Source organism: Harpia harpyja, chromosome 23, assembly GCF_026419915.1.
Source record: "Harpia harpyja isolate bHarHar1 chromosome 23, bHarHar1 primary haplotype, whole genome shotgun sequence".
NCBI classification, from domain to species: Eukaryota; Metazoa; Chordata; class Aves; order Accipitriformes; family Accipitridae; genus Harpia; species Harpia harpyja.
The window spans coordinates 14,766,552-14,783,094 of record NC_068962.1 but is presented as its reverse complement, the minus strand read 5'-3'; the positions used below and the strand labels follow the sequence as shown (position 1 = coordinate 14,783,094).

Sequence of the window (16,543 nt, the reverse complement as noted above, 5' to 3'; positions counted from 1 at the left end):
GGTGAGCTGTACTGTTTATGCTTGGCGATTGTGGCATATGCTGCCCTACCATTTATTCACAAGAGTAAGATTATCATGAGCTACTTCTAGACTGTGTAATTTTTATGCCTGCAAATATGAGTTCTGCTTTGAAAGAAAGCTTGTCATTACTGAAATGGGGATTATCATTATCTTAGAGTCAGTGCCCTGAGAAGTCACCCATTTCGTGCTTGGTGTTTCCTCTGTGGTTAGAGCGAGCTATGTTAAGTAAAATTGGGGTATGCGGGTTAACCAACTTTCTTGGCTAATCACTTTAACATTGCAGTTTGTTTTAAGAGGGCTAAGAAGATTAAAACAAAGTATTTAACGGGATGATTAATGTCTAGGGTGTATAAATGTAGAGGTTTATGTATGACTTGAACCAAAGCTAGAATGAACTTGTAATTGGATCATGAATCACTTTGGGCTCCTGTTGGTGTCTTTTACAGATAGGCGGATAAGGTTTTGTTTTTTTAAATGCTTGTGATTACTACTTAAGCAGCTTACATGTTTTTAGAGTGTTAAACTGCTTTGAATGTTGGGGTTGTTTTTCTTGAGTTCAAAATAGTGTTAATATCTTAGCAGTAGTTGTATGAACTATGTAATTCTAAGAAATTGCTGCCTAGCACTTAATCAGTTATTTTATCAATGAGAGAAAGTATAACAAATGCTACACACTGAAAATAACACTGACCTGTATGTCTTTATCTGGCAAATGCCTTAGACTTCTATAGAGTTGAAACACAAATTGTCTTGGTGGTTGCCATCATCGAAATATTTTTTAAAAAAGTAAGGAATTACCATCTGCTGAATTCTGCTGTGGTTAAACGTGCCATTTGGGAACTGAGAGAGACTGAGCACAAACTGTGAAACTTTGGTGGGTGTTAGGAGTTCTTGACACATACAGTCTTGGGTTTTTTTTTTTAAGGGGCGATGTACTTGAATTGATCTTTCGGTCACACTGTGCCATCTGTGCGGGCTGAGCATCTCTGAACCCAAGTTGTTTTTCAGTTCTGTCTTAAGATATGCTAGTGTGTATCAAGAATGTGCTTTAGAAGTCAACCTCTGTATTGTCCTTGTTTGCTGTGTTGCACATACCTAATACATTTCCAGTTGCATAGAGGCTTTTAGTCCATGGGAAGCTAGCACAGAGGTGTTTGTGGGGGTAGAATGTTATTTAAAACACACACATGCATCCTCCTCCAAAATCTGAAATACTAACGTGTACCCAGGTTCTCAGCACAGAGTGTCTTGCTCTAAAGATCTGCTTATGTTGGTCCACACTACTTGCTAATGTGGACACAGCCTTAGATCCTCACAGTAGCTGACTGAGGTATGCACCTGTGAAAATGTACTTGCACTGAATATAAGAAACTGGCAAGCTTAGTACTATTTGTGCAGTTTAAAACTACTAAAGCACTTCAGTGGGATTCATATAACATATTTGTGTGTGTTTCAGATTGATCTAGGAAAACAGCCTGAAGTTAGTAGAAGAGAGCCTGTGTCGGCTGAAGAATGGGCTAAGAATATGGATTCTGAAGGAAGAATTTTAAATGTCGACTACATAAAGCAGTTGATATTCAAAGGGGTAACTTGTTTTTCCAAAGTCAGCAAGACCTATGGCTTGATTCTGGCCCCTTTTTCTTCCCTTCCCAAACCATGGTTGTGCTGTTTTCATTACACTTGTAATGCTTTGTGCAGGACTTTGAGCATGAGCCGCACAGTATTGTTGGAGAGACTTCATAAAGCATGATTTCATGCTAATCAAATACCTCAGCAGTCTTGCAACCATACAAAGTGCTCTACAAGGAGAGAGATCTTGTGGTGGCTGGCTAAAGTGAGAGAGTTGAAAACACAAAAGCTTAAGCGATAAAGAAGAGAAATCAAAGTGCCTTTCAGGAAAACACCAGTGCTTCAGTGTTAGAATATCTGGTTTATTCTTTTCTTTTTGAGGGTTTCTTCTTATCTTTCTCCAACAAAAGCTTCTTCTCTTTGTGCAGCAGTTTGCCTGGATGTGGCCCTCATCAGAGCAGTCCTAAACACTTTTGCTGATTTTTTTTTTTTTTTTTTTTTTTATTGAATTGAGGGGTTTTGCAATATGAATGTGAATTTAGTCTCAGTGATGGAAATTTTGAAAACTTTAGTTATGTCCTGTAGCTATTCTACCTAATGTTACTTTAGTATTTCTCTTTTTTTGGTGGGAATCGAGCTGCGTTAATGCATTCTTTGTGCACCTGTTGATGCATGTGTGCAAGCATGCAGTCTTGCATTCTTGGAGTTTGAGCAGAAGTAGTGAATGATAACATTGATATTACAGGTTTTTTTAAAGACCTATACATATTAAGTAATGTCCTGTGAAGGGGATAGAGTGAAACTGAGGCCCTTTTCAGTTTCTGTGACTGTTCTTTAATATACCTGTGCCTGAGGTGCCCAGTTAAGGACCTGACCCTTCTGCAGTCATGAGAATTACTACAAACCTTTTCTTCCAGTAGCCCATTTCCCTGTCATTTCTGTTGTCACATGCATTGAGTGAGTGCTCGATTTTATTTATGACTCAAGTTCCCAATAACTTCCAGTACATTAAGTGCAGCTCTTCATTAAAGAAAACAGTTAAAATGCCCCTCTCAAACTGTTTGCCTGTTACTGGAAAAGTTCCAGTTGCTACTTGTTTTTGCAGTGGTTGATTCTATTTGCTGCACCATCTTCCTTGCCTTAATCTGATGGCAAATGAAGAAATATAATGAGGAATCAAGCTAGCCTTGGACTGGCAAACTGGGGAGTCTGGTAGCAGAAGTGCCTCATTCTCAGGAGTCTGCAGGAGTTGAAAGAAACTCTTTTGATGCAAGTGGGATATAATTCAGCTAGCACATTTTTGTCATCTACAAATGATGAGCATTACTTGGAAAGACTTCTGACAATAGTGTCCTTGGGTGGACACTAGTGGTTTTGATCGCTTGGAAGATTCATCTGCATGTTGGCCATGTCTTGTTAGATGAAAATATTTGTTTAAAAAAATAAATAAATTGAAGTCTAGTCCTCAAAATCAATTTGTGGTGAGACCAGAAGTTTGGCAGTTAAGCAGCATGGTGTTTAAATATATAAATTTTAAAGGTGTTTTGTTTGCTTTTTAAAGTCTGTGATGCCCATGAAGTTTTTATTTCCAGCAGTGAAGCAAAAATATAGGAAGAAAAATCTTTTGCGAAGTTTTCTTTATCTTCTAAGGATGAATCCAGTGCTTCTACAGTTTTCTGCTTAATCATACTCTCTTCCTCCCCTTTCCTCCAAGTGTGATACCTAGTTAGCAGCTAAGATTTGACTACAATGTAAAAAGAAGCTTACTTATAAAAATTCTCTTTTAAGTTGTTAAGAAGTGTTGTATCACTATAGGAATGTTTCCTCACAAAATTGAAATAGTCTTTGTTAATATTTCATATCCATTTTTTCCCTAGGGTCTCTGCCACACTTTAAGAAAAGAGGCATGGAAATTTCTTTTGGGGTATTTTCCTTGGAATAGCACTAAAGAAGAGAGAGCAAATCTGCAAAAAAGGAAAACGTGAGTACAATGGGGTTTTTGTTACAAAATAAATTAAAAAACTGCTTTTTTCCTAAGGCATATAGTGATGTAGAAAGCTTTTTGGAAACTTGAAAGACAGCTGCTAAAGATCATTGAATGCAAAGAAGTGTGTGAGACTTTCTTAAAAATGATTGTCGTACTAAAGTAAAAATATTATATAAACAGGGTGTTGTTATCCCATTTATGCAAAAGAACAAATGAAATGAATGAATGCTTAAATAAAAAAAAGAAATGTAATAATTGAGCATGCTTTGGTTTCAGAATTATCTTTCTTCTTCAGGGACGAATATTTCAGGATGAAACTGCAGTGGAAATCTGTCAGTGAGGAACAGGAAAAACGAAATTCAAGATTAAGAGATTACCGGAGTCTTATAGGTAAATTTAGATTTAGAAACATACCTAACTGTACAAATTCACACACTCTTACAATTCAATGTGAAGTTGAAAAAATGTAACCTTCCGAGTAACCTGTATGAAGAGGCATTAAAAACTGACATGTTGCTGTTTTCAGTGGTGTCTAAACTTTGTTACATACTTAATACTAAAACTTTCCTAACCAGAGTAATTCAGAGGTTTACACATTAGTGTTACCGAATGGCTGGATTTTTTTAACTTCCTTTACTTAATACAAAAAGCTCTTTATTTCATGTTATTTCATGATGTAATTTTACTGGGAATGTCATTAAAATAATGACATACAATAAGAATGTGAAAACATGTCTGTTTGTTTTAAAATTTCTGACAGGGATTTGTATACGTGCATTCTGACTTGTGGGGTTTTATACCTATTTTTAAAAATTTCATCAAGTTCTGATGATGATTAGCAGTTTGTATCCTCAGTTCTCTTTGGTAGTGAGATTTGGGCAGCAACGTTTAGGATTACTAAATAATTATTTCAGGAGACAGGATAAGATTTTTGTGTTATTCTGAGACCTAGACTAAACTTATTTCAGCCCGTTATTCAACAGGCAAGCTGAAAGGGTTTAGAAAGTCTAATCTTAGTAGACTAGTAAACTACCTTTTTAGAGAGTGTGTGTGTTAACAGAAAAAAAAAATTATTCAGAGTTCAAAAAAGGCTGATGTTTTGGTTCTGTTGAAGCAGTTCTCTTCTGTTTTAAGTGTTTGAGAGATAAATGACAATATTAAGCTTATGTTCTAAAATACATCCAAAACTCCAGAATACTCGTTTTATTAAAGTGCACTAAAATTTTTGCTTATTTCAATACATCAGTCTTGAATTTCACATTATTAAAGAGTATCCTGTGTGCTTGGTATGTTGGAGGCATGAAAACTGCCTGATGAAACAGGCAGCTTCAGCTCACTGAGTTAATAGGAACTTGTTAAACAGAATCTATAAACATGCTGTCATGAACTATCACAGTGTCTTTGAGGTGATCATGTAGTAACTTTCCTACTATGGCTTATGCTGCATCGCATAAGTATTCATAAATGGCATGGCATAGCCAACTCACATAAAATTGTTATTAATCCCTGTAAGTGTAAAACATTTTCACTGAACTATAATCAGGAATTTTTCCATGAAAAGTATTAACAAAAAAAAAAAGCAAAAAGCTTTAAAATCTGTTTATAAGCAAATCCTTTTATTGCAGACAGGAAGGATTGTCTTTCTTTTAAAATATTCTTTATTTTGAAATGACATTCAGTTATGCAGTTGTCTTAAACGCTTCAAAGCCTTGCAACAATGTTTGAGGAAAAAAGCAGCAGCTTAAAAACATTCTGAATTCATTTGATGGTGGCTTTGTAGAACTGGTTTTGAAAAAGTTTTTAAATCTGAACTGTTTTCTTAGAAAAAGATGTAAACAGGACAGATCGAACAAATAAATTTTACGAAGGTGAAGATAATCCAGGATTGATTTTACTTCATGACATTTTGATGACCTATTGCATGTATGACTTTGACTTAGGTAAGTTGTGTTCCTCTGTAAAAGCCTTTTTTAGTTTCTGATACGCAGCTTTGCTTATGTTAAGGCCTGTTAATACAATTGAACTTCTATTGATTACAATGCTTTTTGTAAATGTCAAGATTTGTATTTTAATAACGTAGATAACTTTGTTCAGTTTCTCATCCTATTTCTTCCTCTCTTCTATCTGATGTTTGTCACAGGCATCTGAATTCATCAGCTGAGGTGGGATTGGGAATTAAGTGGCAGTTTGTCTTCACCATAGCCCTACTGTTGTGTTGGGGCTTTTTGTTTGTTTTTAGAATCGAAGCAAGTTTGCTTTTCAGAGTTTTAAATGGGTTTGGGTCTTTGGAGCTTGAGTGCTATATCCATTTTTAAGACTGAAATATCAATAAAAATGATAAACCAGCTGCCACTGCTGTAATTAAAGCCCAGCATGCTGAACCAGCTGTTTGTAAACATGGGTGTTCTTATGAATACTTTAAAAGCTGGTTCTTGAGGAGTACACTTAACAGTCTGTCAAAAATTACGCTTTAGCATACACATCTGTTGCAGAAGGAAGAGCATATAACGTCTTGCTTTAATCGCAGTGTATATGAGATGTCTAAGTCTTGGCTTCTGTTAATTGTCTTGGAAGGGAGGGAGGAAAAGATACTTCTAGCTGGTTCCCCGTCCACCCCTGCCATGGCATTTGGCTGCTGTGTACTTGGGCGTTTTTTTGGTATTCCATCTCAGAAAAGTGTTGGAATTCTAAAAGCCCACTTCTTGCCAGATTTTGAAGGCAAAAAGTAGGAACAAATCTTTAATTGCTAGTAAACTTGTTGCAGAGCTGTAGTACTTGTCAGCTTTTGTCCTTTTTGTCAAGTCTGTAGAGAGACTTGATCTTTGGCTTGAAAAAGAAGGGAAAAACTAAAACTGATTGAGGCTGTTTAAACGTGTAGCTCTGTTCCACGTGTCTTTCCACATTTCAACCTGCATTAACACGCAGTGACATATAAGTGAAATTAAAGCACATTCACCACCCACTCTATTAAAAACATTGTTTAGGTGGCTTAAATGTATGCAGTGAACAAGTCTTCTGTTTTATAAACAAGCAAGAATAATGGAAATATAGTACATTTGACATTGGATCTGTCCAAGGCTTCTAAGCTACTAAGCATTGGTACAATGCTACTCTTAATCCTTCAACAGCAGCTGTAGAGATCTGAGTAATGCCACAAACTGCCAGATAGGAGAGGGGACAGAAAAACTGTTAATACAATGTTTTTCTGAATGAATTCCTCAAGTCTGCATTAATGAAACAGTTTAAAGGTCTCAAAGAATAAAACCAGTCTTGAACAGAATTTTCTCTGTATTTATTTTTAATTGGCTATCGTATTAAATGTGTGGGGAATAAAACATTTTTTTTCTTTTGACCTTTTAATTATTTACCTGTTTTCTGTTCCTTGTTCTGTTTTTCTTCTCACACCTGCTCCATATTTTCACCGTCATTGACTCCAATCCTCTTTTCAGTTATTCAGTTATAATTATATCATTAAGAAATGGAATCAGCCAAGCTTGAGTCTAACTGATAAATGTCATGTCATGTTAAACCAACTACTGATGATAGACATACACATAAATTATGTTCTCCCTTACTTAAGGAGGTCAGCAGCAATAGGGCAGTAGATAAGCTGGCTTGAGCATCAGTGATAAGGTAGTTGGAAAAGTCAGGAAGAAGGGGAAAAGTGAGCTCTAAAAATCCTTGTCCTCTGTTCTTCTTAATTGGGCTGTTAATTACAAATAAGGAAGCTGGAAGAAGCATTAAAAAGCTATAAAATTTTGAAAATGTTTTGTATGCAACTAAAATTTTCTAGCTATTTGTAAAAGTGATATGCTCTAAAAATGGGCATTTTATTCTCCAGTTAAATGTAAGCTTTTATAAGGCATGTGAGGTGCTTTTTAGGGCACGTGAGCTTGATTCACCATTTCTGGCCACAGAAACCTAAAGACACTTCCTTGAATTGGGTCTGGATATGTGTTTCTTTCATGCTTCTCACAAGCAATACTTTGCTGTTAATCCCCTTCCCCAGTTTGATAGGTAGTAGTCTTTTTTGTGGTTGGCTGCTTGGTTACATAGATGGTCTTAGGCTTTAGTGTATTTAAAATACCATCGAAGCAGAACAGTTCCTACTTCCCTAAATACAGGAATCCTTCAAGCATATTTAGTGCCAGGAATAAGAAATGTTAAGTGTGAAATTTTCTTTATAAAAGCTATTGCACCATATGTTTTCCTGGGATTGAAACTCAACATGTCTTCCTCAAATCTATTTAAAAAGAAAATCTTCAGTTGGGGGGAAAAAAGTGGGAAGACATTAAAAGATTTTAAATGTATGGAAGAAAGCAACCAATTACAGATGGAGAGGAGAATAAATATGAGTCTGTATTTGTGATGGTGCAAGGTATATGTTTAATCTTCTTTAAAACATCAATGTATGCTTCTTCTGAGTGCTAAATGGGACCTTTTTTTACAGAAAATTATTCTGGTGTCAGCTCAGTTTGTACATATTTTAACAACTACAAAAACAATGCATTTGTCTTATGTTCTCTTTAGATTGGCAGAAAACGTGGCTAAATCTTGTTAGATATGCTGGATGTTGGTTATTATTAATAAAGAAAATGTCTTTAGTGGTGGTTAAGCTGGAAAATTATAGCATCTGTACAAACTTGGAATACAAACACTTGTTTCACTCAGTCTTTCAACACACTTGAAAAATTACTGTTTGACTTCTGAGTTCAACTAAATTCCTGTTTGCTTTTTTTTTTAAATTTTTCTCTGTAAAGGTTATGTCCAGGGGATGAGCGACTTGCTTTCACCTCTCTTGTATGTTATGGAGAATGAAGTAGATGCCTTTTGGTGCTTTGTATCATACATGGATCAAATGGTAAAATAAGGCTTTTTTTAGCCCACATAAACAGATAAGCTGTGGATAGTATTTGAGGTTAACTTTATTTTATAAACTTCATTGGGTTTTTTGAATGCTTTTAAAGCAATCATCTTATGTTTGAAGTCAGTATGGTTTTTTCTGATTGACACAGATTATGGTGGGTTTGTGATACTATTACTGTGCAGTACAAATTCAGCTCCTTGGAAATTCCAAAGTAACTCAGAGCCATCATAGACAAATTCTTATTAATCAGGAGTCCTCTAGCAGATTTTTGTCAAAGATAATGGTTCCCTGTCATACTTACCTTTTGGCATTTGTTAAATGCAATTTAGACTTTCCACAAACTGAAGCTTTTATGAATTGTGCATGTGGTGAAACAGTATGTGACTGATATGAGAATTAAAAAAAAGTTGTCTTTTTGGTTTGAGTGTAGCAGTGCTGCTTGTAGGTACAGAGCATAGGCTGATTTAAAATATCATTTATTACATACAAAAGTGTTATCGAAGAAACACAGTTCACTGCTTTAGTTAAACCTTTCAGTAAAAGGCAGACATTTCATTAGATGGAAGTACAGTTGAATATCCGTACGTTAAATGCCTGAAGAATGACAACCACTGTTGCAATAACAAAATTAAAAATAGCTGTAAATCTCAAAATTATCATTGGGTTAATAAAAATGACAGTGCTAATATTTTATTCCATCCAGCATCAGAATTTTGAAGAACAGATGCAGGGTATGAAGACACAACTAATTCAGCTGAGTACTTTGCTTCGTTTACTAGACAGTGGATTTTGCAGTTATTTAGGTAGGTGTATTATTCATGCACAATAACTAAAACAACCTGTTGCCTTCTATGTGCATTGATATCCTTACCAGTCTTTAAATGTAATTCCAATAGTAATATTATATGAATACAGGACTTGTAAATTAATGATGTCTAAAAGATTTCAATAATTCCTCCATGCCTATTGAAAAAGAGGGTCATCTTGTTACTGATTTTAAAAATATGCCATTCTCTGGCAAATATCTTTGATTCTGAAAAGGGGCTACCATCTAAAAAAAAAAAAAAAAAAGTGGTATGATTGTGTGCCTGTAAAGTATGTGGGTTTTGTTGGTTTTTTTTCCCCTGTTGTCTTAACCAAATTTGGTGTTTATGAAATGTAACACTCTTATTCCTAGAATCTCAAGACTCGGGCTACCTTTATTTTTGCTTCCGATGGCTTCTTATCAGATTTAAAAGGGAATTTAGCTTTCAAGATATTCTTCGACTCTGGGAGGTAAGAAGATATTTCATCACAAAAACCCCAGCAGTCTTTGTACTTTAGAACAAAAAGCATGGATCATTCTGCAAAGTGGTTAATACTCTAATAGATTTTTTTTTTTTTAAACTGACTTAGTGCAATGAGGTGAGGACTTATTAGCATATGTTATGTCTGTTTAGCCTAAACAACAACTTGGGAGGTTAATGAAAAAATACTTACAAGAGCTAGTTGGGATAAAGTGGCTTTTTCAAAAAGGTCTGGACAGGATCCTTCAGATGAGGCTCTTAAGTGAAAGTAGTAAGTGGAGAGTGCCAGTTAACTTTTAACGGAAAAGAGCTTATGCTAGAAGAAATAGCATTTGTGCGTGTGTCTGATTAATTCCTTGATATTTGTAGTACTTTATAGATTAAGTGCAATGAAGCACTGGCAGGGTAGTTTTTGTGTTAGCCAAAACCATAAAGGGGATAGTGATGTCAGAAGATCCAGTTAATCTTGATGATAAGGCCTCATGATGCCAAATAACATAATGTAAAACATGAAAATGTGGGAGTTCTGATAATTCCAGGTTAATGAGATCTTTTTTGATTTAGGTGATCTTGGGATCAGATGGAGTAATTAAGATGAACTAACATTTTTGTTGAACACCCTTTTAATTCTTTGTTCCAATAAAATTGAGAAGTCTGTCAACAGTACAGGTTTATTGTCTAAGATGCATTTAAGAAGAGCACAGTATCCACTGAAAACTCCCAAACAAGAGAATAAATGTTCAGATGAATGGAAGGAGTATTTTCTAGGACATAACATCACATAGAGTTGTGCTGGGGAACAGAAGGGTAATGAAAAGAACAGGACTGAGATGCATAAAATTTGTACTATAATGAAAAATAATGTTGTTTCTGGTATAATGAAAAATAATGTTGACGCTTTTATTCACTTTTTCCACTAATGAAAAAGGAGTCACATAAAGAGGAGGACCAGTATTTAAAACTGTCTAAAGTAAATCTTTTTTAGCTTGTTATCATCAGTTGGTGGAATTTACTATCATAGAGTATTGAGGTGATATTTTAACTGAAGAGGACTAAAAAGTTTATGAATAACATTCATAAATAAAGGAACCAAATATACAAACCCAAAAGAATTCTCTTATTCCAAGGTATAAATGGTAATAATTTTGGGGGAAAAAATTCACCCATCTCATTTTCTCCCCTCAGTGTTATGTTGTCTTTTCAGTATTTTTTTTAAAGACTAATTTTTCTTTTTAAATTGATGACAACAGTACTTTTATTTATAGTTTATAGTCCCAGGCTAGCACGTTTTTATCACCTCTGCTTTAATGCGTGTATACACATGCATACAGAAAAGAAACACACTATATTTCTAATTCTTAAGTATATTTTCTTCCGTCTTAGGAAGATGATGGAGACCTAGTCTTGTAGGTTCCTTTTAGCACATCATAATGTATGTTTACTACAAGTATTTAATTTCTTTGTTAGGAGATATGGCATTGGAAAGGGGATATCTTGCTTTCCTTTTTAAAACAAACTAAGGCATTATGTTGATGTTTTTATGTGAAAGCTAGTGTCACCTTTGTCACAGTTGAAGTCCAGCTTGCAACAGTGGTTTGGTTTTGGTTTTGTTGTTTCTTCCCTGTTCACAGCTATGCAACTTCATTGGTATCAGTGGAGTGTATATGTGGGATTTACAAAGGCAAGCTCTAGGTACAGGAGACCATTTTCCTCTTTAATCAGTAAAGAGAAACGAACTGCTTTTAGGGTATTTCAGTCTGAGCAAAATTCATGTGCTGTTTGTTTTGTAATAGCACGTGAACTGAGGGAACCCATTTGAAGGTGATGTTGGAATTGGAATTGGGGGGAATTGGAAGAAGCAGAAGTACCACCTGAGATTCCAGTCCCAGGTTCCAGGACTTCTGGGGCTTTTTCAGTCTTAACCTATGAATTTCAGGGTGTTCTTTTGGATCTGCATTTCTGTCCTCTGAGTTGCCTCAACCACTAAGGTAGCATTGGATACTTTTTCCCTGTTGCCACTGGCTTCATGACTTCCAGTGTTTTATCTCAATAAAAAAATAAATAAAATAAAATAGACATTCACCTTAGGGATGGGAGATGCCAGTCCCCATCAGCTGGAGTAGAGGCTAAAACCAAGCCCTCCCATTTCCTGAGCAAGAGCCATAATCATCAGATTGTGGTAGAAAATGTGGGTGGTTATGGTACCGCAGGGTGTGCTAGGCACTGCACCGCTGGGGAGGTGGCATTCCACGTTGTTGGGGTAAGTTGAGACATTACATGATTGCAGTTACTTGCAATGCTCTATGCAACACCTTTTTACAGAAATATGAATGCAGGTTAAACCGCTCTGTCTGTGGGTAGGATTATTTGTAGTACATTTTAGCAGTGTCTCTTAGACTCAGCCCAGATGGACAGCATACTGAGTCACTGCTGAGATGTCCCAAAATTGAAAGCAGCTCAGTCCCTCCTTCACACTGGAGGGACATAGAATATTACCTGCTAATTCCAGCCAGCTCTTAATCTTTCCTTTGCACAGTGAGCTGCTTCATTCTCAAGATGGTGCAGGAAGACGGGGTAGAAAAAGAAGAATCCCAGAAGAAAAATTCTGTAACAAAATGACACAGCTAGCTCACGCTTATCTCCAGTGTTACGCTAGTACAGCTCACATAGCATAAAACCAGAATGACCTAGTGATAAATTACTTTACATATATGCTAGTATTGGTTACAGATATTCATGGATGCTGAGGTAACACTAGAACAAATGAGTTCTTACTTGTGTGGCTTTATCAGAAAGACATAGGAGGAGAAGAGTTATTGCAGTCAAGTGGTGTATTTTTATATTCTTAACTTAAATGCTGTTTTTCTTTCATCATTTTCCAAGTACTTTGTGATGCTCCTGTTATGTGTTTACATACTTAAGCTTTAGTGCATGCTCTGCTCCAGACTTTGAAAGGTATATCAGAAATGGTGGCAAAACCTGTGGAATTTTTTGCAGCTGGTGTTAGCAGCTGGTGACAGCAGCTAATTTTCTTCACAGAGGAGAGAATGTCTGTAAACATCCTTGTTAGTATTTTGGGGTTTTTTCTGCTCTTGAAGCCAGATCCAGCTTCCACTGAAGTTACAGCTTGAAGCAAATACTTCTTAAAGTAAATATGTCAGTAGGATAGCATTAAAGTGTAGATAGGAAAGTTAAATACTCTGTTAATGTCTATAAAAATGTAACTGTGATACAGATCTATATTTTGGTTCAATTTCCCCCATAACCTGTTTCCATCATCTATATTCTGGTTTAGATTTAATGGCAAGAGGCAGCCTGTTGTCTGATACGCTTCATTAGTGATTGTTGTAGATGATTCAGAGTATGCATACCATGAGAATTTGAGTGTACTGGAAGTGTGTAGGCAGTAGCTTGCTTTCTTTACATGCAAACTTGATGTTGAACCAAATCCATGTACAGCTGTCAATGTTTCCTTATTATGAAGTAGGAGTGAAAAAAATAAACCCAATAGTGTGTGGACAGACTGTATTTGGTAGACTATAGGCATTTTCATATGATTGTTATCATTTATCAGCCTATTTACATTCCAGCCCTTTTCCTGGAGTGAGAGAGTGCCTTAACAAAATATTGGATACCTGAAAAAGATACCAAATTTAGTTCTGGACTGAGTGAATTGAATCTGAATTGAAACACTGAAGATTAATTGCACTTTATTTGGGGTGAACTTGGTTTGGATATCTTTTGATTTATGCAATTCTGTTTACGGGCTACATGTACTAGTGATAAAAGTTCAAGTATAAGTAAGCTTTTGTTGAGCTTTAAGGCTGTTTTCTATCAATAGTGAAGCAAGAAAATTTTTACTAATGAAGTAAAACTGAATCTTCATAAGCCTGCTTTTTTTTACCTGCCTTTTTTGAGAGTAAATCCATTGACTTAAATCCCTTTATCTATTTGTCAGACTAATTTATGCAAACAATGTTTGGTTTTCTTCTTCCTTTGTTTTGTTGTCAAAACTGTTCTCCAGCTTTCTGCCCACCACACGGATTCTCTTCAAACACTTTTTTTTTTTTTTTAAAGATCTGACTCTCATGAACATGCTAAAATAGAGTATTAATACTGAGGTTGCACATTTCAGTCCCAGTGAACTCGAGAATGATTATCTGTGGCCTCTGTGGGACCAAAAGCTGATGTGTCTGCAGTCAGAAAGTAACACCCACCCACCCCCAACACCTGCATGTACATGTATTTGGGCTCTTGTAGTGGGGGGATTGGGAACAACTTTGGCACCTTATTTATAACCATTAGATTCTTTTAGAGGGATTGCTGAGCATGACACAATTCTACCATTTCACACTTAATGCAGACATGCTAAGCCACACAATTTATTAGTTTTAATTACTTCTGTGTAGTTAGTAATTTTGAGTAGGAAAGTTTCACATGAGCTGAGGCAGAACACACATATTCACAAGACCGCTAGCTCAGGCAGCTTAATAGCATTATAGGGGACAACCTGGTAGGCACAGAAGTCTTAAAGAACAAGATAAGCATTTAGTGACTCATACTTGCAGTTGTCACTAATTAGCTAAAAGAAAAATTTCAAATAATTGTACAAATACTTGGTTGCCTTCAAAAATAGCTTATTGTTAGTTAAGCCACTCAGCTTGAGGGGTCACTTATTTTCTAAGGATTGCCTTTCTTTTCATAGGAAAAGCATAAGCATCTCAAAAGTGGCTTTTGTATTTTAACAGGTCATGTGGACGGAATTGCCTTGCCAGAATTTTCATCTTCTTCTTTGTTGTGCTATCTTAGAATCTGAAAAACAGCAAATAATGGACAAGCACTATGGCTTTAATGAAATATTAAAGGTACTGAATTCTTAAGTATTATTTAAATATTAATTAACTTTTTGGCGTTAATGCAATATGTTTGTATTTCATGTTGAGGGGAGGAAAAGGTGTGTACTATCTTGTGAAGGGTTAAACGTGAAGTGAATGTCCTCTGTGCTTTCAAAGTAATTTATTTGATGTCTGTGTTCAGTGATAAGATCATTAACAAATAGAAAACTGTTCTCCTCCTTAGACTACTGCTTAATATGTTTAATCTTAATTTTTGCTTTTTCTTCTGTAATCTTAGTTATCTCTTTGAAAATGTGAGCTGGGGGTACCTAGGAGGGCTAGATAGTTTGTCACATTTAGAAGTACCATGGATTCCTCTTGCAGATCTTGGATACTGGTGAAAGCCAGCTGTTGCATACTACATCTTTCAGTACCCATTTGTCAAAGCAAATAGAATATGTTTAGCACTTCATAGATTAAGGGGCAAGCTTATAAAGTGATACTTATTAGCAATGCAGTACAGTATTAGTGTATTTTACAACAAAGCATGTTTACCATTTATCACACTTACTGTTCTTTGTGAATGTATTTTTAGCATATCAATGAACTGTCTATGAAAATTGATGTGGAATATATACTCTGCAAAGCAGAAGCAATTTCTATGCAGATGATGAATTGCAAGGTAAAGATACTTTAAATATATCTACTGTGAGCATTTATAGGCAGTAACAGTATGTAGCTGGCTGTAATTATACATGTATGGCTTGCAAAATAACTAAATGCCTGGGTGTGATAAAGGATGTGCTGTATCTATACAGCACCTATATTCTAAAAGTCTATAAGCAAGAGTGTTTAATTTTATAGAGTAATATTGTTCACTGGGGGAAAGTTGGATTATGGTCATGATTTCTTAACTCTTACTAGATAACCTCAGTACAAGTAATTTGATGTTCAGTGTGCTTGAGAAAGATGAGGTGAAAGGTGCATTGCACTGAAAGCATACCAGACTTATTAGGCAGAAACCAATGGTCATTCAATAAAACTAATTTCAATAACATGAAGTGTAATTATAATAGTTGTTTAGACTTTTATTTTTGTAATGAAGATTATATTGCTGATTAGGAATTGATTCCTCAGCCTGTCCTCTGTCATTTTGAAAAGCAGATCCAGACACTGGTAACTTCAGTGGAACTAATGCTGAGAGATGCTTTCAGTATAGCTAAATTCAAAAGAAAAAAATACTTATTGGGGGGGGTGGGGTGTCCTTACTGTTAACTTTTTAAATTTAATTACAGTGTTTTTTAATGTTTATATTTTTTCCCCTCCTCCTTTCTAGGAATTGCCTCAAGCAGTTAGTGAGATCCTGGGAATAGAAAGCAGTTCTGCAACACCAGATTCAGATACTGGAGAGGATGAAAGTGGAGCTGTGTTGAGTTGTCCTACGTCATTATACCAGAGCGTCTCAACACCTGTAATTGCTGCCAATGGAACAAGAGACAGCACTCAACAGATGTCTGAGACGCAGAGCTTGACACCTGCGTAATTACAGTTGGTTAAATTGATGACAGACTTTTACTGAGCACGTTTTTTTCAAGCACTTGAGAGATGGATATTTAAATTTGGTGTTGATTAAGCTTTAAGGTTGGAAAGAAAATCTGTACTGTAATGCTCTTGCATTAAAGCTTTACAACATGACTCAACTATTTTTGTAGTTTCTTCTACCAAAATAGCCTTTTGTTTTCAATAACATTCCTTAATATTTTTGTAGCCAAGTGCATTTTCTTTTTGCTGGTGAACTGGAAATGGATGGTGATTAAGAATGAATTTGAAAATGGTGCATTTGCTGAGCTTTCACACGTATTGATCTAAGACAGTGTGAGCTCTTTGATTTGAGCAGATTCATAATAGGCCAGCTGAAGCTGCTGTACAAAATTTTCAAGATGAAGAGATGCTCATGTGTTAAAGAAGGATTGTTTTG

At 35.7% G+C, this 16,543-nt stretch overlaps 1 protein-coding gene across 3 annotated transcripts in view; it reads left to right on the top strand.

Annotated features, from left to right (window-relative positions):
- The window catches only part of TBC1D15 (TBC1 domain family member 15), a 34,362-nt gene extending 18,102 nt beyond the window's left edge, over positions 1-16,260 (top strand). For 2 of the 3 annotated variants that reach the window (XM_052774360.1, XM_052774361.1), the window contains exons 8-17: positions 1,478-1,606; positions 3,468-3,571; positions 3,873-3,967; positions 5,401-5,517; positions 8,338-8,438; positions 9,148-9,247; positions 9,622-9,719; positions 14,479-14,595; positions 15,161-15,247; positions 15,902-16,260. In XM_052774360.1, coding sequence (XP_052630320.1) covers positions 1,478-1,606; positions 3,468-3,571; positions 3,873-3,967; positions 5,401-5,517; positions 8,338-8,438; positions 9,148-9,247; positions 9,622-9,719; positions 14,479-14,595; positions 15,161-15,247; positions 15,902-16,108 — 1,155 coding nt within the window. In that variant the 3' untranslated portion in view covers positions 16,109-16,260. Of the gene's footprint in view, positions 1-1,477; positions 1,607-3,467; positions 3,572-3,872; positions 3,968-5,400; positions 5,518-8,337; positions 8,439-9,147; positions 9,248-9,621; positions 9,720-10,294; positions 10,538-14,478; positions 14,596-15,160; positions 15,248-15,901 lie in introns of those variants that run through there. The other variant, XR_008233082.1, reaches the window with a different exon arrangement.
- Positions 16,261-16,543: the final 283 nt, after the last annotated feature.